General features: G+C 46.1%; 4 protein-coding genes and 1 long non-coding RNA gene across 9 annotated transcripts; all 5 read right to left on the minus strand.

Annotated features, from left to right (window-relative positions):
* Positions 1–718: 718 nt before the first annotated feature.
* kctd12b (potassium channel tetramerisation domain containing 12b) lies at positions 719–1,639 on the minus strand. The gene has a single exon (XM_079744549.1). The coding sequence runs from the start codon at positions 1,576–1,578 to the stop codon at positions 724–726; it is 855 nt and encodes a 284-aa protein (XP_079600675.1). The 5' UTR covers positions 1,579–1,639; the 3' UTR covers positions 719–723.
* A 2,177-nt stretch (positions 1,640–3,816) lies between these two features.
* Positions 3,817–11,138, minus strand: znf711 (zinc finger protein 711). Of its 5 annotated transcripts, none has more exons than XM_079745069.1 (10): positions 11,000–11,138; positions 9,830–9,893; positions 9,637–9,735; positions 8,708–9,511; positions 8,452–8,598; positions 8,113–8,334; positions 7,859–7,996; positions 7,605–7,739; positions 7,234–7,290; positions 3,817–6,829 (listed from the first exon to the last, which is right to left on the minus strand). In XM_079745069.1, the coding sequence occupies exons 3-10, from the start codon at positions 9,713–9,715 to the stop codon at positions 5,649–5,651; spliced, it is 2,763 nt and encodes a 920-aa protein (XP_079601195.1). In that variant the 5' UTR covers positions 9,716–9,735; positions 9,830–9,893; positions 11,000–11,138; the 3' UTR covers positions 3,817–5,648. The 5 variants fall into 5 exon arrangements, with proteins under 5 accessions (XP_079601195.1, XP_079601194.1, XP_079601197.1 ...); XM_079745068.1 differs by having other exon boundaries at positions 9,826–9,893; XM_079745071.1 differs by lacking the exon at positions 7,859–7,996 and having other exon boundaries at positions 9,826–9,893.
* A 435-nt stretch (positions 11,139–11,573) lies between these two features.
* On the minus strand, positions 11,574–19,804 carry LOC307081943 (SLAIN motif-containing protein-like). Its single transcript, XM_079745315.1, has 9 exons — positions 19,585–19,804; positions 18,480–19,135; positions 16,519–16,655; positions 15,661–15,786; positions 14,716–14,856; positions 14,084–14,413; positions 13,801–13,944; positions 12,753–13,041; positions 11,574–12,511 (listed from the first exon to the last, which is right to left on the minus strand). Exons 2-9 carry the CDS (start codon positions 19,124–19,126, stop codon positions 12,457–12,459), a joined length of 1,869 nt encoding a protein of 622 aa, XP_079601441.1. The 5' UTR covers positions 19,127–19,135; positions 19,585–19,804; the 3' UTR covers positions 11,574–12,456.
* Positions 19,805–21,272: 1,468 nt separating this feature from the next.
* Positions 21,273–23,646, minus strand: LOC307081203. The gene is made up of 3 exons (XR_013812129.1): positions 23,536–23,646; positions 22,318–22,442; positions 21,273–21,598 (listed from the first exon to the last, which is right to left on the minus strand). It is a non-coding gene; the product is annotated as an uncharacterized lncRNA (long non-coding RNA).
* A 664-nt stretch (positions 23,647–24,310) lies between these two features.
* LOC307081201 (solute carrier family 25 member 53-like) lies at positions 24,311–26,064 on the minus strand. The gene is made up of 2 exons (XM_079744291.1): positions 25,800–26,064; positions 24,311–25,563 (listed from the first exon to the last, which is right to left on the minus strand). The coding sequence occupies exon 2, from the start codon at positions 25,560–25,562 to the stop codon at positions 24,675–24,677; it is 888 nt and encodes a 295-aa protein (XP_079600417.1). The 5' UTR covers position 25,563; positions 25,800–26,064; the 3' UTR covers positions 24,311–24,674.
* Between the last annotated feature and the right edge of the window lie 1,124 nt (positions 26,065–27,188).

Consider the following 27,188-nt stretch of genomic DNA (forward strand, 5'->3'; position numbering starts at 1 on the left):
TTGCTGGAGTAAGCGGAGATGGTACTGTACAACTATAGCACTGCAGATCTCTGGCACCCTTTGAAGCCCTTTTCTATTATGACAGGCGCTAAAGTCACACGGCAACACAGGAGGTTCGTTTTTGACACACTGTCTATCAGATATAGCATTGTGCTTGGTCGACGCAAACGCAGGGGGGAAAAAGTACACAGAGGAAAATCAAGTCTTTGCAAGAGGAAAAGGTTTGGGTTGTAGGATTCCAGCAGTCAGGGATTCTGGAGATGGATGTGAGGCTGGAGTTTTGGGGCTGGTTTTCATTTGGAAGGAGACAGAAGCTGGGGCTTAGAAGTAGGGCACCCTGCCTGGATGGGAAGGGGATTTGAGGAGGAGGAGGAGGAGGAGGAGGAAGAGCAGGAGGATGAGGAGGAGCAGGAATGCTTGGGGGGGGGTTGCAGGGTTCACCTGGAGAGGAGTCTGCTGACGGCGGACATGGTGTGGTTGCAGGTTCACGTGTCTACAGGCAGAGGTCTGCGGACCGGGAACGGAGGGATTCGAGGAGGCGAGGAGATGGAGAACGTCATCCACCGGTGCAGCCGAGCTCAGGAGGACCGCGGGACGCGTAGAGGTGGGCAGGGAGGATCGAGAAGGGGGCTGGAGGGGGGGCACTTTGTGGCTGAGAGGATGGTGGAGGGTGGGGTCGAGGGGGGCGGGGGGTGGCCCTGGGAGAATATGGCCGGGGGGCTGTCACTCACGGTAGAACACATATTCAGTGTAGCTGGTCCAGATCTTGTCGTCCGTCTGCTCGTGGGCGAAGGCACAGGTGCCCGTGGAGTTGCAGGCCACCATGTGGAAGCCGGAGTCGGCCAGCTTGTCGAAGGCCTGCTCCAGGAAGGTGAACTTGAGATAGTAGCGGGACGTGTAGCGCTCCGGCGGACGGTCGGGGTCCCGGCTCTCGTTCAGGGTCTCTCCGAACACCTCCTTGGCCAGGGACGTCTTCCCGCACACCATGATGCGCGCCACCCGCCTGAACTTGGCGTCGGTCTGGCTGTCGCGGCCCAGGGTGTAGGAGCCCCGGTAGCCGATGGTGATGAAGCCCGAGCGCTTGCTGGCGTCCAGGCCTCCCGGGACCAGGCTGGCGCAGGCCGCCGCCGCCGCCCCCAGGGATCCCATGTGGCGGCCGGTTTCCAGCCCGGGGGAGGCGTCCTCGGGGTCGCTCTGGCAGCCCTCGTCCCCCAGGGAGTTCTGCTTGCTGATTTTGGGAGCCAGGAGCTTGACGAGCTCGGGCAGGTTGAAAAACTCGGCCTCGCGCTGCAGCCGGCCGCGCTCGGGGAAGTGGTCCGGGAGAACCAGCTGCTGATCCCGCATGTAGTCCAGGATGTAACGGAACAGGAAGCCGTCGCGGTCCACAAAGAACCTGCCTTTCGTGTCCCGGGCCAGTCCTTTGGTCGACTTCCGACTGAACATGTCCCACAGGAGAGAGTCTGGCACACTAGTGAGGGTAGAATAGCGCGTGATGTACACTTGGCCACCGACGTTCAGCTCAATAATCTCTGGGAAGCCAACTTCGTCCCCGGGGATGCTGCTGTCTGGTAAAGCCATGGCTAAATCCTAGGATGGCGATATGTGTTCCTCCTTTAAACAGTAGCCTAATGGACACTGTGTTGTCAATTGCACTACAGTGGTAGGCCTATGGCGAAAAACGTGGATGGTGGGATCTGCAATGAGCGCACTTCCTAGGCTACTTGTTCAAAAACGATCCGCGCACAACGTGTACACTTTTGCACCCGGAGAAAATAAAATAACACGAAAAATATTTCCAAAAAACAGATGTCAATTATAAATATATAGCGCACTGCATATCCGCAGGTACCAGGTTGTGGATACTAGATGCCCGTGTCCTTTTTTTTTACGCATACACAGATTTGAACATTGGCAATGAAAACTATTAATGACAATTACCGAGGATTTCTAATAAACGGTAACACATGCAGGTAACACAACATTCCTTTTATGCCTTTCCCTATAAATCTTGGGTCAGTTGTCTAGGTGGAGACAGGATCGGGTGGCCCAACTTCAATGAGGCAATCCATAGTTGGGCAGTTTTCCCAGTAGATGTCCCGTAAAGGTAAAGCTTGGCGGACGACGACCAACCTCCCGAATGTAACGCTAGCGAACGGTAGATTTAAGAATAAAAACAAAGCTTCTCCATCACTCGAGACGCACACACGCAAGGGGATCTCTCGGCCGCTCTAGCGCTTCGGATATGTGATCGCGTGTCAGCCCGTACTACTGTGCTCTGCGATGGGGACGGTGTGTATTATGTATCTGCTAACCACACCTACCCACCGATGACGTTTTCTGGCTGAGGTCCAGGCTCTGTCTTGGAAAAAAAAAATACAAATCACTAATTCGTTTTTTTCTTCTCTCTCTCGTTTTGGCGAGAGATAGTTGGTTTATAATATAATTATAGTTATAGTTATTTAAATCGCCTGTCTGATAGGCCTAGGGCTATGTACAATGTAAAGCGTGTAGGCTAATTGAATATTGGACCGATTTTTTTGCCTCCTGGCGAACTGTTACAATTCTATAAATTCTAGTCTTACGACAACTATACGAAAACAACTAAAAACGCTATCTTTATTTTAAACCGTTTCACGCCAGAGACGGAATAATAGTGACATCTAGTGTTTGCCTATAGCATACATTAACGTAAATTCCCATTACTCTTGTTGTAAATTAATAATGATGTTGACTAGGTCCGAACTGATGGACTGGCCTTAATTGAACCTGTGTACACGTACAGACGAAATTGTCATTTTTTTACTCCTTCCAAGTGCAGTGCAGCCCAGTCCCAGCAAGTCTTATTTGTTATTTGTCAGACTGGGAGCAATCTGGTCCTGATTTCCCAGCGGGCCCCACAGGTCTCTTGCTGAATCCTGCGCTGTGGACTGACTTGTCAACCATTTACTCTGGAGGTGCAACAACACCGTCCACGACCATATCGAGGTATGGGGGGGGGGGGGGGGGTAGTAAAAGGCTTTTCAATATTCTCTGGCCGCACAAATGCTATTCATTATTTTTTTTTATAGTTTTATAGTTTTTTATAGTTTTTTATAGTATAGTCATCCAATCACTTTGCCGACATGATCACATAGCAAATCATGCATAGATAAGGAGAGCCTAAAAACACGATTATTGAGTAAATTAACGTTCCCTGTGTTCTCTATAGGTGCACGGCTGTCCCAATTAACAGCACACTAATGTATTAGGGGGATGTCAATCAGTCAGTCAACAATTATAAAACAAGATTAAAGAAGGGCAGGGGATTATCCTCCAGAGTGTTCAGTCTTTGTATCAAAGATAAAAATCCACCAATATATTTTTCAGGGGAAAAAGCCATCCGCACCACACAATGCTGACCGCAGCAACGTGTGATTGATGGGTGATATTCTGTAGGAGCTCAAGACAAGGACTTGCTGATTAAGTGTCCATGCCAATGCAAAACTGGTTCTATACAGCTTCATTTCCCCCAGGATAAAGCTTCATGCATCTTATGTTGACAGGTGGCAGCAGGCAGTAAGGACTCGACTTAGCAATATGAAATGCCAACAGTGCAATATTCTACAGGAGGTCCCTTATCAACAATTGTTCAAAAAGTCAAATTATAGAAATTGCAGTCCCTTCATAATGACACTGTGATCTGAAGTACTTCAGTTTCACTTTTTTACCGTTGCACTCCTATTCCAACCAAGCCGGTCTTCTTCTTGATAACCCTGACGCTGTAAGGGGGAGAGGAACAGCTGCAACCTAGAGGAATCGAAAAGGCACAGACAAATATAAAAAGATAATCGTTTATTTTGGATCCTCCCCACCAGTAGTTTATCCACAATCAGACTGAAAAAAAAGAAAAAAAAGGCTAAAAAGGTACACAAATGTATGGATCTTTAATATATACCACAATTCCTTTTTATGATGACAGCATATGTGCATACTCTTAAGACTAATGCCAATTTGTCAACCATTCCGTTGAAAGGGTATAGCTCCCATTTGGGACTCAGTAAGGTAGGCCTGGGGTCTGGGAAACCGGTGTTAGTGAGAACAAACATAAACACAAAACCCAATCACTTAACCATATACAGAACAATAGATGGTTTCACTCGCAACAAGACTCTTCTTAAACAAAACAATAGATTTTTTTAACATCAGATCAAGAGATTGCAATCAAAAACATTCTCATCTGGTCACATCCATAATTGTCCATTATCCCAGAACGACATATACTTCTCATACACAAAAAAAAATAAAAAAAATAAAGTGCTTTCTACTGACTCAAGCATGGGTCTTTTATCAGTTAATGGTATTGATGCGTGTGAAACATAAAAAAAACAAACAGAAGAAATTATTCGCTGATTGGCCTAAAATCAATGCTCGAGGAGTTAAGCGTGAACGATGCTGGACATGATTGCAACTCAGGTAGTCTGCCGAGCACACGTCCTTCCAACCAATCATGGACACCGTTCAGCAGCAGCTCTAACACACACACCCACTTCACAGCAGATCATCTCAGACTCTGAAGGCAGGCCTTTCTGTGAAACTCACGGGAGCATGAAAACATTGATGCAAGAATACAATGTTCGAAAAACGGATCTGTGGGAAAAGGTTTTGTGTGTAATAAATGTGTTGATCTTTGTTAACCTGTTCACAGAAAAAAAAAGGGAAATTCCATTAATGTATCAATTGCATCTCCATTTCTGCTTTCCCCCAAACACCACGTGACAGTTATAAAAACCACATGGACTCACACGTTAAACATCTGCAACGCTATGTACATTCTACATGATTAGTTCAGCCGGACTCATGACCACTGTGTACAGAAAACGTGAAGCGCAACTGGTAAATTTGTGAAATATCCTTGTATGATGCATGTAAACATGGTTATGAAGCCATTTGTGTGCGAGCATTTAATCCTGCCCCTCTAGAACAATGGCATGATGGCATTAAAAACAAAATGGTGTGGCTAAAAGCTGGTTATTTGAGGGGGGGTTGGGATTGGGTGAGGGGGTATACTGGAAGGGAGGCAGGTCCCCCCGGTTCCATACTGTCTACCTGGCGTGACGTTCACAAAGCACCACGTTCTATAATACAGGACACAGTCGTCTTCTTGCAGCATTTCAGCTGAGGGGTATAAAAATATAGAAATTTTGAAACCCTGAATATATACGTTCATATGTGATTCTTTTGCAACAAAACATGACAGAAATTACAGCTGTCCCCCTACTTTTGACCCCTGTTATTCTTTGCACAATCTCCAAGTCTCACCCTTCCTTGCATTGTTTTTAGGGGGTGTTGGGGAGCTTGGAGGTCGGACTCACGTCAACACACAGAACGGTCAACGAGAACGTCTTACGTCACGGTCGTCATCTCCACCCATGACCGTCCACATCCGTTAACCCTTGGTCCTTAAGAGTGAGAACAGCAGTGGGTGTGTTTCCTGGGGGGGGGGGGGGGGGGGGGGGGGGGAGGAGTGTGTGTGTGTGTGTGTGTGTACATGTACGTGTGTGTGTGTACGTGTACGTGTGTGTGTGTACGTGTACGTGTGTGTGTGTGTGTGTGTGTGTACGTGTGCGTGGGTGTGCGTGTGTGTGTGTGCGAGCGAGAGCGGGACAACCTCACATCAACATGTCTTTGTGATGGCGGGCTATGTGCTGGCTCTTCTCCGAGGGCCGCCTGAAGCCCTTGGTGCAGTAGTCGCAGCGGTGCGGGTAGTCCTTGGTGTGGATGGAGATGACGTGGCGCTTGAAGCCCGACGCGTCCGTGCTGTTGTACTCGCAGAACTGGCACTGGTAGACCTTGCGGCCGCTGTGCGTCTTCATGTGCTTCTTCAGCTCCGCCGGGTGCCGGAAGCCCCGCCGGCAGCGCTTGCACTTGAACGGCAGGTCCTTGGTGTGCAGCGACAGGATGTGGCGGCTCAGGGTGAAGGTGTCGGGCGCCGTGAAGTTGCAGTGGCGGCACTGGTGCACCTTATTGCCCCTGTGCGTCTCGGCGTGCTTCTTCAGCTCCGACGGCCGGTGGAAGCCCTTCTCGCACACGTCGCACTGGTGCGGGAAGTCCTTGGTGTGCACCGAGATGACGTGGCGCTTCAGGTCGCTGGAGTTGGTGCTCTTGTGCTCGCAGTGGGGGCACTGGTGGGTCTTGTGGCCCTGCACCGTCTCGACGTGCCGCTGCAGCTCGCGCGCGTCGGCGTACGCCTGCGGGCAGTGGCTGCACTTGAAGGGCAGGTCGGCGCCGTGCTTGCTCTTGATGTGAGTCTTTAGGTTGGACTGGTCGGCGCAGCGGAAGTCGCAGTGCGGGCACAGGTAGGGCTTCTCGCCCGTGTGCGTGCGCATGTGCTTCTTGAGCTCCGACGGGTGGCGGAAGCCCTTGGCGCATTCCACGCACACGTGGGCAAAGTTCTTGCTGTGCGACGCCAGCATGTGGCGGTTCAGCAGGCCCTGCTCGGCCGTCTCGTAGGCGCAGTGCTTGCAGTGGTGCAGCTTGGGCTCGCGGTCCTTCACGATGAGCTTGTCCGAGCCCAGCGGGCTGGACTCGTGGTAGCGCCGGGCGTACTCCGTGTACTCGGGCGAGCGCTCGCCGTGGTGGCTGAGCAGCTTGTGGCTCTCCAGGTGGCTGTGGAAGTGGACCTTCTTGTTGGTGGTGAAGTCGCAGTCGGTGCACTGGTACTTCTTCTTCAGCAGGTGGTCGGGGTGGTTCTTCATGTGGCACTTCAGGAAGCCCCGGGAGCGGAACTTCTTCCCGCAGAGGTGGCAGGGGTAGACGGTCAGCGGCAGGCCGTCCGGTCCGATGATGACGGCTGGGGGAAATCGAGGGGGGGAGGGGGTGGGACACAGGCCGGATGTTGAAAAGCTGTTGGCTTGTAAACTGGGAATTCTTGTACACTATAATATCATTGTAAAATGCAAAACATGCAAAACAAGCGTGTGCCTTACTTCATTGATGGTTCGCAAATTTGAAGAGAATATTAAAGATGTATCAAAATATTCTTATACTGTTTTAGATCCATCTTGGATGTTCAACAAATACATTTTGAAATACATTTGGCTTTGCTCGACTCCAGTGGCATGAGTTTAAAATGGGAGGAGGGTCCAAAATTAACTTTTAGAAGCTTGCTTTTCTACTTGCGGTAGTGGAAAACTATAAACCCCAGATGCAATTATAATTAATAATTAATTAATATGGAACCCTGAATTTCTTTACCTGCAGATTCGTCAAAATTTTCCGCCATTGGCTGGTGGAAGGTGTTAATTGTGGACCCTGTGTGGGGGAGCAGTCGATAAAGCTGGGCCATTATTTATTTGCATCAAAAATAACAATAGGAAATTTGATATGAAAAATTAATCACGCTCTATTAATACTGTGACAATACGCTGCTACTGACATGTAATATTAAACGATTGGCCGCCAGAGCCCTAACAATTTGTTTTATGAACATTTGATATAATAAGATTCATCAATCAAATACCTGTTATGTGTGTATGTATGTTTGTTATTATGTGTGTGTGTGTGTGTGTGTGTGCGTGCGTGCGTGCGTGTGTGCGTCGGTGTGAGTTGTTAAATGCAGCCCATACCGGTCTGGCACTGCCGCATATTGCCCTTTTTCTTCTTCTTGGTCTTGCTCTTGAGGAGGCGGTTGGCGCCCATGTTATCCCGGATCTGCAGGAACGGCGCGGTGCCCCCGTTCTTCCCCGCGTCGATACAGTTACCTGCACACAACGCGTCAGATGGTGACGCCAGGCGAGGAGTGCGGCCCTTTGGTGTGAACCCTGAACACTACCATCCATCCATCGATGCGACTGTCATGCTACAAAATTGCCATCTTTACCATAAGAATTTGCCCAGGACACGGGCACAAACATCTTGTTGTTTATGGAGTCATGTAGCTCGGTTGGCTGTGCTGCAGCCTCCTCCTCCTGATCTACTACCACCTCCATATACACCTGTTCAGCCATGTCACTCTCATCTACAAACAGTCAGGGGAAACAGTGGGTTGAACAGCGTCCTAGGGATTTACGACGGGGTGGTGGCCCTGGCTGGCGGCGTGCGCTTCAGCAGGGCCTGATCGCGTTGACTACTTACTCATGTCTTCGTCGTCGTCGTCGTCTTCGTCGCTCTCGTCGTCGTCGTCGTCGTCGTCGTCATCTTCCTCGGTGTCGTCCTCCTCCTCGTCTACTTTGGTCCGGTTCTTGACCGACATGTAGATCATCTTGTCGCGGCCAACGCCGAGTCGCCCGGACGACGCGGCCTCCGGGTCGGGATGCCCGTTCTGATAGTCGTCCTCCGTTATCACCTCGGTTCCCCCTGCAGGACGATAGAAACAATGGAGCTAATGACAGGACTCCTTTCCAGGTCAAACAAATTCAATCGATCGCTCAGGATTATTATTATTTTATCAAAGTTTCTCTTAATGGCACTTGCCCAAATCGTCGTCCGCTTCAGCTTTGAAAATGTAGACCTTGATGACCTCCGACTCATCCTGCTCTTTGGCTTCCTTGTCCTCCATCACCTCAGTGCTGATCTCCAGAGGCGTGTCCCCTATGTCCAGCTTCTCCCCCACCTCGTCCACTACAGTGGTGGAAAAGAACAAAACTCGGTCAACAACATTATCACACACACATATGCCTGAGTGAGTCTGAGGAAATGCAGGGCTGCCGGTGTTGGATGTGTGGCTTACAGGAGATCATGAGGTAGTCCTCAGAGCTGCTCCGGGCGTCGTCGTCCCCGTCGGTCTGCAGGTCCACCGACTCGGCCGGCAGCTCCTCGTGGATGATGGTCTCCCGGTCGGCCACCATCACGCCCTCCGACACGAGCTGCTGGTCCAGCGTGTTGTCCTGGTGGTCCGCCAGCAGCTCGGCCACAAACACCTGGTCCGTCATGTCGTGGTGGTGATGGTGGTGGTCCGAGTCCTGGATGAGCTGCGAGGTCAGGACGTGGTGGTGGTGATGGTGGTGGTGGTCCAGAGCCTCCTCTATAGCGACCTCCGACCCCAGAATGTTATCGGGCATGATGACGCTGTGCTCCGACGACACCATGTCCTCATTGACGATCTCGTGACTTTCTACTCCGACGTCGACCACGAGTCCTTCCACCTCCTCCGCCTCCATGCCTTCCACCTCTACCTCCTCCTCCTCCAGCCCCTCCACAACATGGGCTTCCAGGGCCTCGACGTCCTCCACCTCAAGACCCTCAACCTCCACCTCCCCATCCAGTCCATCCACCACCTGTGCTTGGAGCTCCACTATCTGGGTCTGCAAACCGTCAACTACCTCGGCCTCCAGTCCCTCCACGTCGGTCTCCAAGCTCTCCACCACCTCCGTCTCCAGGCCCTCCTCCACCTGGGTCTCCAGGCCCTCCACCTCAAGGCTGTGCTCCAGCAAGATGCCTTCGTCGGTCATCACATCGGAGAGAAGCATTCCCTCTGGCACAGACACCACGATATGCTCCCCGTCGATGTGAGCCAGACCCCCTATTCCCGCCACTGCAAATGCAAAAAAGAGTGAAGAGGAGATGAAGGAGATAAGAATTTTGGCTAACAGTGTGGCCGACCAATACAGAATCGCATATAAATATATAATTCATCAGCCTTCCCAACCCATCACCTACCAAAGTCTTGCATGATCATCGTGTGGGGCATCTTCAGCTCCTGTGTATGTAACTCCAGCACCCCTCCACCGTGGTCCATGTTTTTAAACCAGAAAACCACTGAAAGAAATTACAGAATGCATTATGGCGTGTTCAACTTTTCCCTGTGTGCCTATGTGGATTAACTCACTGCACATAGTGGACACTTACCTGCCAAGGTTTAGTGAAATACAACCAATAGGTTATACAGGAGGCTGACTTCCATCAGGGATGCAACCCTGGAAGATACATAAAGGTTGAACATTGTCACTGATTACAGAATTGTGTGATTGTGAGACTAAACATATCAACCCGAACGCTGTTTTTATTACATGTTTTGCTGCAGTAAAGTGCAGTCATATGCAATACGGTTGTTAAAGTAGTATGAGCTGGGGGGAATCGTTTTTAAACAGTCTGTTATTTAGAGGGACTGAAGTGTATGTGAATTTAGAAACCACGCATGCAAAAAGAGCATATTGGATAGCAATGACCAGAAGTATACAGCATTCATGTCTACTGTCTCCATCAGGTGTCCACTTGGTGCACTACAGGCAACACTAACTTGAGGACCAATGCACCTGGAGCTGGTTGAACTCATTAGCCAAATAAGACAAAGGGATACCGCCACCGTTTAAGTGCTCATGGCCATAAGGGGGAAACAGCATTCTCACATATACGGACACTACTCGCTTTAACGTGTGGAATGCGCAAAGTTTTTGAAATGCCAGTCCATCTATGCCAATGGTCCAGCAGCATTGATCCTGGGCGTCTGTATTTCGGGGGGAAACGCGTTTTATTGTAATCTGAATGTGGTTAGTGCACGGCAGTCGCTGTTAAGACACTTTATTAGTTGTTATTGTTCGTGCCCAGGATACTATGCAGCAAAACACACGCGCTCAGAATTCATTGCCGCCAATGAAAGCACTGCAAACGTTATGCAACACACTAGGGCGGTAGCCGCCCTCCACCCACTAACGCTAACTAGCAAGAAGCTACGACTGTTCAATCCATCGCCATTTTGTTTAGCTAAAAATGCTAATATAACACAATGCAAACGTGTACCAAATGAGCAATTACAATACTCTACGATGACAAAGTCCAATGCATACACTTAAGGAAGACCATTAAATACAAATGCAACCATTAAACAAGATCTCGCTGTTCGCTGTTTTAGTCGTTAGTACCCTCCGCGCTGGCTAGCTAGCGTGCTAACCTAGCCGCGGCGGCTGGTTCTGCATTATCCACCATGTTGTTGTCGCTGAGGTCTGAAAGCGGCCCGCTATGGCCGACTGGGCCCTTGTGCCCAATTCCATATATACTTTTAATCGATTAAGAATATTTGTACCTGATAACGAAGTCGTCTGAGTCTATCGGCGTATCTCCCCTTCGCAATTATGTCTGTTATTGTTTTGGTTTATTTTTAACGGTAAGCTAAGTGCGGCCTGCAGTTTTGGATCCCCGGCCACTCTTTGCTAGGCCTCGGCCAATCAGGTTGCTTCCTGACAACCGAAGGGAGGGCGGGGGGCAGACAATGCGTGGCCTCGTTCACCGCTGATCCCTTACTATTTGCGTCATGCATAGGAGAGCATAGTTACATTACTGCCATCGTTTCATTAATGTAAACTTAGTTTAATAAGGTGAGGGGGAATAAAATTGCCGTATTACTAGTTTGATAATTATAATATTCCATGTGGATACGATGTGTTTACTTCGAGGGCACCGACAAGGCCTGCAGGCCATTTTCTTAGAAATGAGGCTCATTGGGTTGGTGGTTTTTATTATGGGTCGATATAGCCTATAAATCCCCAGAATGTGGTCTTTCCTGAAATGGATTTCTTTCTTAAATTATTTTCTTTGCAAGTATCTAATGATAAAATACATAGAAGGAAGTAAACAATACATACAATAATGAGTTCTGGTAAGACTTTATTAATATTTTCTAACAGCTTCAAATAATAACAGGCACTCCTCCTGAGGGTGAAAACCCTTCACATCACTTGGATTTCGTGCATTAACAGTGTCTTTATTACAGTGCCAAACTCTCGATCCATCTTCAGATATTGCGTAAAATGTAATGGAGTAAAAATGCTGTACCAAATTGTACTCCAGAGTACAAGGAATAGAGTGCTGCATCTGAAACGCACCATGGCACAAACATGTTTCTTTTTTTTTTTTTAAAACAATATGTTTCTTATGATTATAAGGGCAGTGTGGTCTAAGAACAGTTGCAATACAATGTCAAAGAGAAAATCACCATTACAATGAATATTTCAAATACAACTGCGCAGAAACGTACTGATAATCACAACAGAAGGCATGAATTATAGGATATATCAACTACTACATCATATTCCAAAGGTTGCACACTACTTTTTGTGAGGGTGGAGTATAACCATGCATGCCACAAACCATATTGCCTTCATCGAGTGGAATTCAAGTGATCAAAAGGACCAGGACATATGAATCATACCTTCATTTAAATTAACAGGATAATTTACATTACCATTTTTTACAACAGTCTCTTCCAATTCACATAGAAAAATAATTCAAATCGACAACACAGTTTCTTCTGGAAGCTCTGGATTGGTCCCTAGAACGTGTGGACGTTTTCATATGTGTCTGTACCTTCGTTTAGTTTTGACGTGAGCTAGGTGTTCATGCTAGGACTAGAGATGCTTCATATCTACAGGTTCAGCTTTGTGGATTTTCAGGGATAACAGTACGTCTGAATGCCCCAGAACAAGAGAGGCGAAGAGGTTTTGCATCAATTCTTATCTTCTTTTTTTTCTAACAGCGCAGAAATCAGTAGCAGCCATCTTTCCAAGAGTCATCCATCATTCTAGTCGTAACCAAAGATCTGAACAAAGGAAAATATATACATGTGTTATTTCAGTCATACCCAGTTAATTAAAAGGTTTTAAGTATTCATAGCCAAAAAGGGAACACTAAAGGTTTATCCTCGCAAAATGCATCACATTTTTATACAAATTGATATTTAGATATTCAAAATGTATGTTTCAGAAACACAAACTCAAGCAATCCGAATCACAGATTTCTTAATATATCTCAAAATCACCAGACAATCTTAAAGCAATCACCTCTTGCCAGGTTGTGCGAGCTTGCTTCTGGTGGATGGTGCAGTCTGCCCCCTGCTGGCCGCTGGCCGTCCTGTTCCAGCAGACAGTCTCCCAGGTACATAGCCTCCACCGTTGGTGGGGCCCGGTGACTGGACCTTGGCCATCCCGGCTGGTGCAGCTTGGATCACCGGCAGTCCTCTGGTAGGCTGGCGGGAGGTCGTCATGGAGCCCACAGGGTTCACGGCTTTGACCGGAGTGCGTATGGAGAGAGGGGACTGGCCATTGGCACGCAGTCGACTGCATGCAATACCTTCAGGGATATATGGCGTGGCTACGGTAAGACATCTGCCACATGGGTACACTGGAATACCTTCTGTGCTATGGTCAAGGCCTTACACGGAGATCCTCACTATTTACCTAGGTGTCAATTCGATTTTACAACACATTCATTTCTACTTACCGGATGATATCCGTAAAGATATTCCCCTCTGTCATCTTCCCTATAAAATGTTATTCACACTATAGACTGAAAATGACAATCTTTAACCATACTGGGAAAAAAAATACAATAAATGCAGATTCAAACAAAGTGTTGGAGGCTATTCGTAACGAGCAGAGCAGCTCATTGTAGGCAATTCTTCCCCTTTTCAAACACCTCATTGTAATAAGGAAACCCTGTGTACCCTAGAGGCAGTAAACCAGCACCCTGCATGAAGGCAGCATTGGGTCTCGGGCGTTATAATATGATTACATATATATTTACACATTGTAATATATAATTACAATATGAGCAAATATTTACGTTAGCAAAAGTTAACCTGAAGATGTCCTCGGGTTATGAATTGGAAGGAAGACAATGGGATGTTTTTTTTTTAAGAATTGTATCTAAAAAGACACAAAGGGTTTTAGTACAAGGAGAGAGTGACACATGTAACTGAGTAGCAGTCTGTAGCGGATAGGCAAGTGGGGGGGGATGTTACATAGGTAGGGTGGGGGGGGGGGGGGGGGGAGTCGAGCAATACCCACAGGAGAAGTGAGGTAGCAGGCCAGGTGAGGAGGGTAGGGTTACCTGTGGAGGGGGAGTGGTTTAGGCGGGACATGCGGTTGCCAGAGCTCTGAAGGTTAGCCTCCATGCTGCGGCTGTTTCGGACCGCCTCCAGGGAACGTAGGCTGGTGCGAGGTGCCAGATTGGGCATGCTGTGTCTTAACTCCTCTGCAAACACACACACACACACACACACACGGACACCCATTTAGGTAAATAGCCCGACAACATTAGGACACCTTTTCTTGGAAGTACTTTTGATTTGCACCCCTCGAAAAGCTTGTTTGGGGAACAGAGCAAGGCTTACCCTCGCTCTTCGCGAATTTGAGAAGCTCCGGGCTAGGGCCCTGGAGCGAGCGCCTGGGCGCCCGAGCGCGCGGGGCCCCGAGACGGCTGATGTGCTCCTGGCCGTGGTTGGAGGTGGAGGGGGACAGGCACCGCGGGGAGCCCAAGGGAGAAGGGGTGAACCGCTGGCGCGGCTGGGGGACGGGGCAGTAAGCTTCCTCCTCGTCCTCCAGGCTGTAGCTGTCAAACTCCTGGTCGCTGTAGGGGCCGCCGCGCCGCAGGGACTGCAGCGACGCGGAGGAGCTCCGGCGGGACACGGAGGTGGAGCTGGTGGCGTAGTCTTGCCTCAGACCTGCCAACACACACACACACACACACACACACACACACACACACACACACACACACACACACAGGTTTGTACAAAAAGTACCTGGAGGCCAAAAGTAAACCAAGCTGAATAGAATGCAATTATTGTAGGATTATGGTAGGAGCATATTGAACGAAAATACGAAAATAAGTGCATGCAATGTGCTTGGTTTTAGCCTGCGGTTTCTTTACCAGTGGTGAACTTGCAGTGCCCTCTCAGAACGAGACACTCAAAACAGGGACGCCACGTGTACAGGGCACTATTTACATAACTCCTCCACTCACTCTCTTCCTGCAGGCGAGCCATGATCTGCACGTCGGTCAGATCCTGAAGCTTGTAGCCCATGGAGATGGAGTCGTCTGACGTGCTGAGCTCACTGTCGATGGACGACTGAGAGCTCAGAGCCGAGTTCACACGCACAAGGCCTGCAGACAGAGCAGCACAACGCTGTATGCCGGCACAGACTGCAAACGTACAAAACTCAAAAAAAAGGGACAAGGTACACAGCGTTTCTTTTGGGAGTTGTTCTGACATTAAATAAATAAATAAAACCCAGCCCAAATACCCGACGTAACCCCCAGACGTCACGCCCCCTAGACATGTCAAACAAAATTAATACCAAAGGGCTTGACTGCTGCTACTGCAAAAAGTTTATGCTGTACCAAAGTGTACGCAAAACACTTCCAGACAGGCTTGTCTGTCTGTGTATCTGTCTGTCTGACCCACAGCCGCTTCCTTGACAACGGGACAGATTGCTATGGACAACGTCCACATCCAGGGAAGTTTTGGTTATGTAACCAGTCCAACATTAGATAGGGGTCACCACCCACCAGCAAAGCATTTTAAAGTTCATGCAAGTACATACTCAGTGTTTTCACAACGCAAGCACAAGTCTGTTTTTGACTTGACACATAAAAAGGAATGCATTGTGAGGAAGTTATGCAATATTAAAAAAAGGTGAAATCATTGTGTGTTTTAAGCAAACCCCATATCAAAGCCCCAGCTCAGTAAATCAGTTCCACGTTTCAGTATTAGCAACACAAAACACAGAGGAATGGACCACACATTAAATATGACCTCCAACCTTTAAATAATTTTCTTTGTGCTCCCTCTAGAAGACATTTTATCGCACACATTTACCCGTAATAAAAACAACCACACCCAAGGACAATAACAGTGCAGTGCTTAGCAGGCGACAAAGAGCAAGGTGTGTTAATGTCATGCCATACCTGAGCTGCCACAGGTTAGTAGGGATTTGTTAGTCGATTTGTGGTACCCGGGGGAGATCAGGCCTGAGCCTGCTGAGCCCGCCTCTGTTGAGCTGGGGCTGCTGTACATATTCTTCCATCGAGAGGCTGCAGAGTGACAAGGAGAGAAAGGACATTGGTTTAGCCCCTGATGCAGTCGATCAGCTCCCATTGCCGTTAAACTCAGACGGATGAAAAAAACAATAACCTAATCACAGTACGATTACTAAAACAAGTTCCGGCAATTTAAAGTATCAACATTGCAGCCCAAGCCCAGACCAAACTTCCTGTTTTCAACCTCACAACACGATTGGATGGCTAAGTAAACAGGTTTCACAGGCGTACACGCATTTTAAATGAAGCCGAGCCAGGGAGTGGTTGGAGAAGAGGAGTAACTCAAGCTAACCCATGACTTCACAGAGTCATTTAGCTGCAATGTGAATGGCTTTGTTGTTTCAGTTTTGCACCGTGCACGCAGAATGAGCAGACGGCCAGGTTAAATAATGAATAGGGTGTGACTGATCAATCCCAAACAGACACAGTAAGGTATCTCGGACATTAGTGTATGGACTGAACCCATCTTTTAACACAGACTCTCTCTGATGAGGTGAGCAGTAAATAAGGCTGACTACAATAGAGGCACTGAAAGACTTTAAAGAAGACAATTCCCATTGTGTATTCAAACCAACAAAGAGTTGGGCTAAACTATTCTGAGGATGTTATGAATACCTTGAAAAACTTAGCATTAAATGCAAATCCGTAACTTGTATGCTGTGGGGCATAAAAATGGAGATTTGGAGAAAAGTGGAGAAAGACTCCTATGACATTAGGATTGCGTACTCTGGTCCAAGCGGTTGATCAGGCTCCTGCACGCCATCTCGGTCTCGGGGCTCGGGTAGTCCAGCACCCTACGGCACCACTTCAAGGGGGATTCAGGGCACGGCTCTGCCACGTGCTTCTTAGGCGACACGTACAACCTGAAGACAGACATGTACCACAAGCAGAGGAGGGCGAGCACCACATAATGAGGGAATATTTGGACTAATAACAAGGGCGGAAGCCACTGAACAAGAATAAAGAGAGGAGGAGGGATGTGGGCACCGGGTGGGAAGCGGCTTACGCCGCACTTCCCTCCATGTGTTTATCAACTCTTCCTGCGTCAGAGGGTTGGACTGTGCTGCATGTTTGGCTGAGAACACGCAAGTCGATCCATCAGTCCGTGTCACACTTCAACAATCTGTGTTTGACAACGTCAGTGAATGTCTCAAAGGCTTACTGCTCACAATGACCCTGACATGATTAAGCAGCTACAATGCTGCAGCGTTTCTGGAAAAGAAAATCATCCCTGGGGTATTTGAGTGTGTTACAATAAAAGATGGTGTGAAGTTGCAAGGTAGATGCATCAAGGAATCAAACTCATCCAAAACCAAAAGGGGGACATCATCAACGAGTTAAACAGTTACAATGGTTAAAACAGAGTAAATACAGTGGAATACCATGCTCTGCCATCTTCCATGAGGGGCTATCGGGGTTTGTGGTTCGCACAGTCCGCTTTGCATTCTAAGACTTGCCTTGTGTCATGCGAAGCAGCGGTACAGAGGCCGTTGAAACCAAACAGTCACTGTGCTGACTGCCACATTTAAGCTTGAGGTCACGTGAGCAGATTCTTTTAGCCAAGGGACACAAAAGGCCAGCGCTCATTGGCTCTTGAGTCTTGACAAATCAACCGATGCTCATCTTCCTATTAGGCAAACACAAAAGGCATCCAACTCCCACTGGCATAAGCAACAATGCAGACAGTGTAGATATCCGGGTTACGTGTCCCAATGGGGCAAAGGGGAGTCCCTGTCTAAAGTTTGGAGTTTACGTGTGACGTGGAGAAACATCCTCAGATGTCTTGTGTGCTTATGCACGTTTGTATGGGATGTGCATGTAGGGCACATTGCACTAGATCTCCATAACTTGCTTAGCCATTTGGAAACCTCTTTAAATTGTCTCAGACGAATAGGGTGACAAATAACATCCTTCAGTTTCTCTAAGTTGGTTATTTTTCATCCTCAGTTACTTCTCCAGCCGTGTTCTTTGAGCCCCCCCCCCCCAGATCACATGCTGTACAATTAGTCCGAAAGCCGAAATCCAGCTTCCAGTCCTGGCCACTGCCTGGATCAGATTATCGGCCTGCGGGGATTACTGTTGTGGCTATGATAACCCAGGAAAAGCACATATGGTATGGCTAATGATGTGAAACTGAGAATGCAATAACTGGTTGGACTATTAAACCCAACAACTGAGCTTCTTAAGCAGCCACAAAGAGAACTACAAGCTACTTGTTCGAGGGCATGCAAATTGGGAAGCATGCACACATAGCGTAGGCTATGTGTGGGGTCAATTAGTTCTGTGTGAACCAAAATGAAGGGGGATTATTCAGCATTAGTAGTACAACTGACCTTTTCAGGAAATCTAATCCTACAAATTAAATCAAAACCTACTAATTAAATTCTGGCAAGAGCTGCTTCAAAACAAGATGGTTGTAATAAGCCTAGTTTAACTGAATTGTACACTCAGTAATAATCATAAATTTATGTACATTAGATTAAAAATCATGCAAACCTGAAAATAGGCCTACATCACGACGTGTGGGGAGATTGACAATAACGTAATTTAAAAAGTAAAATGTGACCCAAATTGGTTCATCATTAAATGAAAAATCTGAAGACAGGTTGAATGCAAAATATACGATAGTTAGGGCAATGCAGATCACAAGAAAAGCAGGGGCCCTGCCTAGATGTATCCATACGTACCAACTGTCTCCATCGTCCACCTCTGCACACTCATCTTCTAGATCCAGGACATCCACCTCATCCAAGGCGGTTTGGTCAACCCCAGAGTCACTCTCGGCGAGAGTCTCTGATTCATAACTCTCCTGAGATGGGCTTTCTGGAGTCTGGGGTTGCCCCTGGGCTGGCTCTGGTCCATTGCTGCAGGGCAAGGTCAAGAATCCCATACATGGACCCCCAAAACCTTCTGCCCCTTCTTCTTCCCCCAGTCTGCTTGTCACAGGGAGAGGGGACATGTCCTCACTGCTGTAGCTGCTGCTGGTGTCCTGTTGGGGAGAGAGCTCAAACTCTCTGCTGCTCAGCTCGCCACTCTGGTCCAACCTGAGGTCAGGGTGGCTAACGCCTTCACAAGAGAGCCTCGCATTGATGTTGCTGCTGGCCGATTGATTGTTGTAGCTGCCGTTATGAATGGGTTTGCTTCCCCTGTTGCGAAGGGTCTGGTTTTGAACCTCCAATCTACGTACAAGCTCCTGTAGCTTGCGCACCTCCTCCAACTCCACCCCTGCTACGTCCTGCTCTTCCTCGAACCCAGGATCTGAACTTTCCATGAGGCCACTGGAGCATCCACCGTCAGGCTTTTGGATCGCAGTGGGGTTGCCTGGAACCACCATGCTTTCAGCCTAGGGTAGGAAGGAAGAGTATTAGATGCTTATTTACACACTCTCTCTCACCCGCCGCCCCCCCCCCCCCCCCCCCACAACACACACACACACACACATCTGCAAATTATAACAAAACCAATAATTAGCTTTACAAATATAGCGAAATGAGAGTCAAAAAAACTAAATGTCGAACAAGGCGCATATAGCAGCACCATTTGACCACATCTCGACCCTGTGTCCACGCTGTTCACGATAAGCTAACGTTAACTAATAAGTTCCACAAGCAATCAATAATCAATACTTAGAATTTCGACAGTATTGATGCATTATGCACCAACAATAACCTAGTCATTCGCCACATGTAATGAACACGCAGTAGTTTAGCTGCAAGGATCGGATAGAATATAAGATATATCCGTATTTAAGTTCGTTCAGGTAGCAAGCAAGCGGTAGCAAAACAAACCTACCGGTAAGTAAGCCGTGTTGTCGTGAGGTGAAGCCTGCCCGCTCGTTAAACTATTATATTCCCGAGATCTGGCATGGATCTAACGGTCTATTTGCACCATCGTATATCGTTACCAGAATAGCAAATCAATTTTTGATTGATCAGGCATCGAAATGACTGCAATTAATCCATTGTTTGCGATGCTGTAGGAAGCACATCGCTTGAATTCACCATCATGAGCGTTTTCCTCACCCGCTTGTTGATGGACATTAGTTAGCCCAATCATCAAACCTAGAGCAGTGCTAAGCTCCTCCCACTTACGGGTTGTAACTATTGTTTGGCGCCCTCTGAAGGATGCCTTTCGAATTGCTAATACCAGGTCTTTGTCCAAGTGTGGTATTTAAGGCGCAACACAAGGTGGCGTAGTTTGAACACAAATTCGCAGAAACAGGGATACCGCCAAACAAGGACGTTTGCTTCTGCTGTTTTGTAATGCCCTGTTAGTCATTTTTTTCACTGTGGTCCCTCCCAGATTTGCCTCTCCCTGGGATTAATACAGGGTTACCTTTTATTCTACATTTGTATTGTTTGTTCTAAAAAGGGCTATTGTATGCTAAATGAACGTCTGTCTGCTTGATGTTCTGCTTATGGCCTCTGTCTGCATGACCTTAATCATATTGTGCTTGCCAAACTGCTGTTTCATGTTTGTCTATGGCTGTGCCTTCCTCCTCTCTGTTGCACGAGATAAAAGGGAAGTAGTGTTGAATGCAACAGTTCCTGTATAACTAGTTTTGGGAGACAGAACTGTTGTACGCCACTCAGACTCAACAGAATAAATGCAAAATAAAATGTAAAAGATGCAGATCCAGAGAACCAAGACAAAATAAACCTATTATAGGTATTGTCAGTGAAAATGCATTGCCGTGGGGGGTTTTCACCTCAGTAAAATAGCATTAGAGATTTTTTTTACTTTAGTGAGGACTGGGAGGCCTATTTCGTTAGTGCTTGTTTAACATTTGTCTATAGACAGATTTCCTCTTGGCCTCAAACTAGGGTTATTGGTTTCCTAATTTGTACCTATGTATTTTCTCTCAAAGCCACACCTAAAAGCATGTCTGTACGAAGGGCTTGCATGCTGCAATGTGAACATGTTGAAACGGGTACGACATGGGAAATGCAGGGAACATTGTGCTCCACCATCAAGTATGAACACGCTCAAAAGATTTATTTAACTGACATGACAATGACTGTGTATTATAGCCTACAGCAGGAAGTGGCAGATTTATAAAGCGCATACCATGGATCTTTTAATTTGTCCTAGTACAAACTGAAGTAAATCCAGGCCTGTCTTTACCATCCAGCTGATGATTCTGCTGTTTGCACAGGCAAAGACTTGGTTAAAAGCAAGGCCGCACCCTGGCCGTTTGTTTATGGAGCCACCTTTTAAAGCATGACTGCCAAGAGCCAGGTTGAGACACACCACAAAGCGCACAACACTTCACTCACCCAAACAAGTTAGCATTGTATTGCCTGGGAAAAAAGAGGAGTGTGCAGCAATGGTCCATGCCTTTGGCATTTGCCTTTTTCACATGCCTTCAAATATGTGAAGATAAAAGCTAGAACATGTCATGGTCCGACTTCTGGTATTCAATACATTGCACAACTTAGAAAAATGAAAGGGCTCATAACATAGTAGAAAAAACACCAGAGTTTGACACATTGAGATTTATTCAGAAAGAAATAATTTGTCTGCACTATCGTTTACACTTCCGCATGGCATCAATTTCAGGTCATAATGTTGATAATCAAATTGCTTAAGTAAGTAAGCTAATACAAATATTGATGGCCAAATTTATACCCACTGACAGTGGGCCTTTCTACAATACATGGCAGATATCCAATTGGTTGCAGCAAGGCAGTAGTTTCACTGAAGCAGACATGTCTCTCAGGAAGGGCTGGCGGACTGCAGTCGTTGAAAAGTGGGGGCCTTCATGATTTTTCAGCTGCTGCAGCTTGCTTCTTTTCTTCCTCAATTTCTGTGTGAAATAGAAAATGGAAGTGATCAGTTTGACATACATTTACAGTTCAGCCTCGTATTTAAGTGTCAGATCCAATTTCTGCTTTGAAGCATTTAGGCCAAGATGAACAAAAGATGCAAAGGGGCTACTCATTAAGATTAAAATGACATGCATTGTCAGTTACAATCTAAACCGCTCCGGTGTTTCTTGCAGTTATTGTTGATTTCAACATGACACTGCTCAGGTAGCTGGGGTGACTGACGGATCCATCATGCATTGGGCTCCCTCAAAATCAGCTTAAGTTCACTCAATGGACTAAAAATTAAAAAATGTTTTTACTATGTGACCCAAGAAAATTATAAGCACAATGATAATTTAATTAGAGCGACTTCAACTGGTTTATTCCAATTGAAATCAAGCCCTTCAGCTCAAGGCAGTTGATGTGTAGAAGGTGTGTGCCTTTTATTTTCTCGTATTCCTTCTAAAGGGGTGTAAACAAGGATTTAACAACAATTATGCAACTTGTGCCTGCAGGGTATACTTGGGCATGTATCAGCAGCAACGACGCAGTCAGTAATTCAACCACCCTTGGCCATAATAGCGGCCTTTGGCATGGAAGCAGGGGAGTTAACCCCTTTCTAAACAGTATGGTGAGCATGGGAAAGATGTGTAGAAGATGTTGTAGAATGTGTTGCTCACGAAGATGCGTCAAGTTTCCTTGTATACTTGGAACATACCTTCCTTGGTAGGAAGTTTGTTTTTTTCTTGGGTTTCTGACTTTTTCAGTGTGCTCTTGTCAAAGCATGGCACTTTATTGAGTGTTTCCTCCATGGTTGATTGCTGTTCGGACTTGGTTGGATTGCTGTTGGAAAAAGAACAGAAAGAATACCAAGCTAATTTAAAAGGTAGTTTGAATAAAACTTTACTTGTAGGACTCTAACTGCGTTTATATTTTGTCTTCACCCTTACTAACAATAGCCTTTGGATTAAAGTGTCTGCAGACCGACTATGTTGGAAAAAAAAAAAAAAAACTCTGCAAGAGACGGGCAACAGAAGACAAGCTACTACATGATAGGGCGTCACTGTTCCATCCCTATGTTGCTATGTGCTGTGCATGCCCCTACAGGTATGACACACCCTAGTCAAAAAAAAAAAAAAAAAAATCATGCTTGCAGTGCTTTATGATCCATGCTGTTGGATTGAACAAACATGGATAACACAATAAACAGGCATCCGGAGTATATTACTATTAGAATTATTGAGTGAGGTCAGGCTGAAGTGTATTGGGCCGTTTACCTACCTAATCTGCAATACACAGAAAATATAGGCCTACAGGTCATAAAATGTTAAGGCAGTGAAATGCATTTACCTAGAGGCCCGATAATGAAGTTGTTAGTCTAGTGGGCGAGGTCTTCAGTGATGTTTATTTTTAAGGGACTGCTGTTAACATGCACCTCTTTCACGAATTACTATCGTCCTCAGCCATAACTACCACCTACGCCACCTTGGTGCGTCAACGTTATCTATTCATCGAACCAAAGTAAGACGTGAAAAGCTGCATGATACGCTTACAGAAGGACGGATAAGAAATCATCAAGTCATGATTAAACTAACGTCAGCTAGATTTCGAAATCAAGTAGCCATGACATATTAGGTAGGCTGCATTGAAATGCAGCACATGTGAACATAAGGTTCTTCTCCCATTGAATCACCTAAAAATACAATTAATCTAGCAGACGTCAAACAACATGCAATGCTGTGTAGGCAAGGGTCACATGACTTTAATTAAGGGTGTTACGTTCTTGCAAACAAATATATAGGCTACTAATTTTAAACAACTCAAACTCTGGGCACAAAACATCCTAGCTAACTGGTGCCGGTTCTAGTGCGTACTTTATTCCACAACTATATGAATAATGTTATAAATATCAGGATACAGTTATTTGGGCTTTTACCTGATGCAGAGGTGATTTCTTTGAAGACGTCGAAAGTAGTGCGCCTGAATAATCCTTCCGAAGCCATGCGTTTAAATAGTGACAGCACGCCCTTATACACGCCCACATAGAAAACAGTCTGCGAGATCCAATTGGCCGGATCCTTTATAGGTCGATTGTTATTGGATAAAAAAAGACTGTAAACGTAACGGGTCTTCTAACGGGATATTTAACACTCAATTAGGCCTTCATATCTCTAACTGTCCTCACTTTTTCTGAATTGTATGTATACAAACTACATATGTTAATGATGTTATGAATACATAATCTATCTGTGTTGGGTCTCTCTGAGAGTACTGCGAAGTGGGCCTGATGTACATCAAAGGCACCGACAATCGATGGAGCTTGGGGAAGATCTAGCGGCCTAAAATGATATGACATCCATGCCGTGAATAAAGTATTAGCACGGTGGCTAATCGCAATTATTGGCACTATTCTGTCTTAATAATTATTATGCCAATATAATTATCCTAATCCAAAAAGGTAACCCATGAACTTGATTAAAATCCCATTTTATTATGTAATTTTCTATTTATATATGGCCTTTGCAATGCACCAATTAAGAGTTACTCAAATACAGGATAGAATATTTATTTGGTTTAAATACAGGATAACCTATTGTTTGGCATTTATCCTACATGTGTAGCATTTGGTTATTTATTTGTTTCTTTCTTACATATCGATATTTCTATAATACATGTAAACATACAATGCTGCCCCAATAGCATTAAATCAAATCACCTCACATTAACCTAATTAGACACCTTGAATGCTATTATCCTAAATAGGGCTTTAGAATTATAGAATAGTAAAGCTGACCCATAACCACCAAGGCACCTTTTATTTTGTAACAAAAAACTGGTTCATTCAAATTAGCTGGAATGAATGATAATGACAAGGCTTTGAGCTCCCGATGATATATTATATCTATCTATAAATATATCTATGTATATATAGATATAGATATATATTAACAACTTCTGTCTCACAGTCTTATTTGTATATTCAGGAAATAAGTCATTGGCTACAGTGGTGAAGATGGCAGTGAGATTCATAAGAGAGAGGTTCCCTGAGAATTATATTTCTTTCTTCTCATCATCTCATGATGCACGCTTCTGCTGTTGGTCATAGATTGCGGTGGTGATTCCCCAGGTGATGCATGAGCGCAGGATAACCAGTGAACCTCCTCGGTACAGCAGCGCCAAGCTCCGCTGGCGGGACGTCCACAGCTTCCTCCAACACGCCCTGACTGTTCCCGCCTCCTGCCCGCCCGCCCCAGCCTGCATAGTAGCCACCAGCACAGACAGCGGGTACAGAGTGAAACTGATGGCCATGGAGGTCAGCGTTCCGGACAGAAAGGACGACACGGTGGGAGAGAGCCCCTGCACCTCGCCCAACGCTCGCAGTGGCCCCTTCAGTCCGAAGTAGAGGCAGCTGCCCAGAGAGTTCCTGGCCATGATGGGCAAAAGGGCTCTGTAGTAGCCCAAGGCCAGCTCCTCAGAGCTCAGCCGCACCAGAACGGTCTTCAGCGTGGGTAGATTGCGGTCATTTTGTCCGTTCTGCAACATGTTTTGAACTCGCTCAAACGGGGTGAAAACCAGGGCCTCCACCAGTCCTGCCGCAAGCCCTGCAATGGCTGGGAGGGCGGAGAGAGGGATGACTTTGGCAGAGGAGGAGGAGGAGAGCTGACGGAGTAGGGTATCTTGGAGGCCAAACAGCAGTGTGCCGTTTAGGGTTCGCATTAGCAAAGGGGGTGTCACCCCCCTGTAGAGCTTCAATGCTCCTTCCTTTTTCAACTGTGCCACAGCCTGGATGATGGAGAAGCTGTGGAGCTGTTGCCGGAAAACGGTCTTGTAGACAGGAAAAACAGCTATAGTAGGCAGGGTGGAGAGCAGGCTGGAGGTACCTCCATGCAAGTAGCTCTGTAAACGAGAGACTGGCTGTGGTGGGGTCTTGTCCTCTTGTGTACCATCCTGACCCCGACCCATCCTGCAGACAAATTCAATCATATATACCATCATTATGTTTACATTTCAGATGATGAAATAAATGTTGGCTATAAAGTAAATTACACAATATTGTTAATATTAAAGATAATAGCGAAATGACTGGCTAGGAATGATATTATTAAGGTCTAAGAGAACAGTTATACGATATTAGACTATATAGTGATTAAATGATTCAGGTAAACTATACGAACAGTAATTAGATTTAAGGGTACTTACTCTGCAGGTAAAGGCCAATCGGTAAAAAAAAAACCCGAACAAAATATAAAGTGGCGTAACTAGTCGTTCTTCTCCGTTATCAGTTATCTCTTGGTAACACCTTGCATCATCATCTATACAGTAATTGTCATTGTAGGTCTACTTACAGTTGAGAAATAACATATAGGCCCACCTCTTGAGTCATTTAAAATAACAATTTACATTTAGGTACACCTTTAACACTAGCTAATGCAGAACATAGGACGGCAGCATGAACATCGCCAATTCAATCTTCAACCCCATCCAGGAAGTCTCGAAGGAGGTATGACGAAAGTAAAGCCGTTTAGATGTTTTGCATCACCGTTAGCAATGGGTGCTGTTGCCGCATCGACCATTGGTGGTCCCACCCATCAATCGAAGACATAACGGATCATAACCTTGCGCGCAGTTTTGCATTTGCATCATAGTATAGAAAATGCAGAAGGCCATAAATACCATGATTCTGTACTACATTCGCATGTCGCAGTATGCATTTCAGCATGCTTTTGTTTGGCTATATTTCCCCAAATTCATTGGAGCAGCAAAATATCAGCACATCCTCGTAAACACGATGCACATTGAGCTATTTTGATTATAGGAATTCGACGTCAGTTCCGGTGTGAACGGCACTATCCATCATCTTTTGCAGCCCACGGATGCGTTACTGCTGTGAATTGATGTACTTCATGCCGCCATGCTATCATTGTTTACATTAACGGTGTAAAGTGTTGTAAATCATGACAACTGTGATCCCACATTTGTATCGTATGCTCTTTATGATTAACGCATTTTGATATGTAGTTAGGGCTTTAGAATTATTCAATAGTAAAGCTGACCCATAAAAAAAAAAACTGGTTCATTCAAATTAACTGGAATGAATGATAATGACAAGGCTTTGAGCTCCCGATGATATATATATATATATATATATATATATATATATATATATATATATATATATATATATATATATATATATATATATATATATATATATATATATATATATATATATATATATATATATATATATATGTATATATAGTGGCGACCACAGTACAGGTGTAGGCGCTCGTTCAGTTGCGCAAGGGATTCTGGGGGGTTAATTTATCCTGGGGGTATGGACCCTTTCGGGGACAGTGTGGTTGTTGGGTTGAGTGGGGTTAATGGGTTGGTGTAGTTATTTCGTTGTGTGTTGACATGTTGTGTGCATCGTTGCCGCCACCGTTACCGAGAGTGACGTGTTCGTTTACTTGGTGCGCTGGTTTCCATGATTGTGGTTCGATAAAGGCAACTCTCGGGGTCGTGCGGAATATGGGGCATGAGAGTTGCTTAACCTGGGCTCCCGTCTCGTCCTTCCCGTGCTGCTCG

The sequence above is a fragment of the Pollachius pollachius genome (assembly GCF_949987615.1).
Source record: "Pollachius pollachius genome assembly, chromosome: 10".
Taxonomy (NCBI): Eukaryota; Metazoa; Chordata; class Actinopteri; order Gadiformes; family Gadidae; genus Pollachius; species Pollachius pollachius.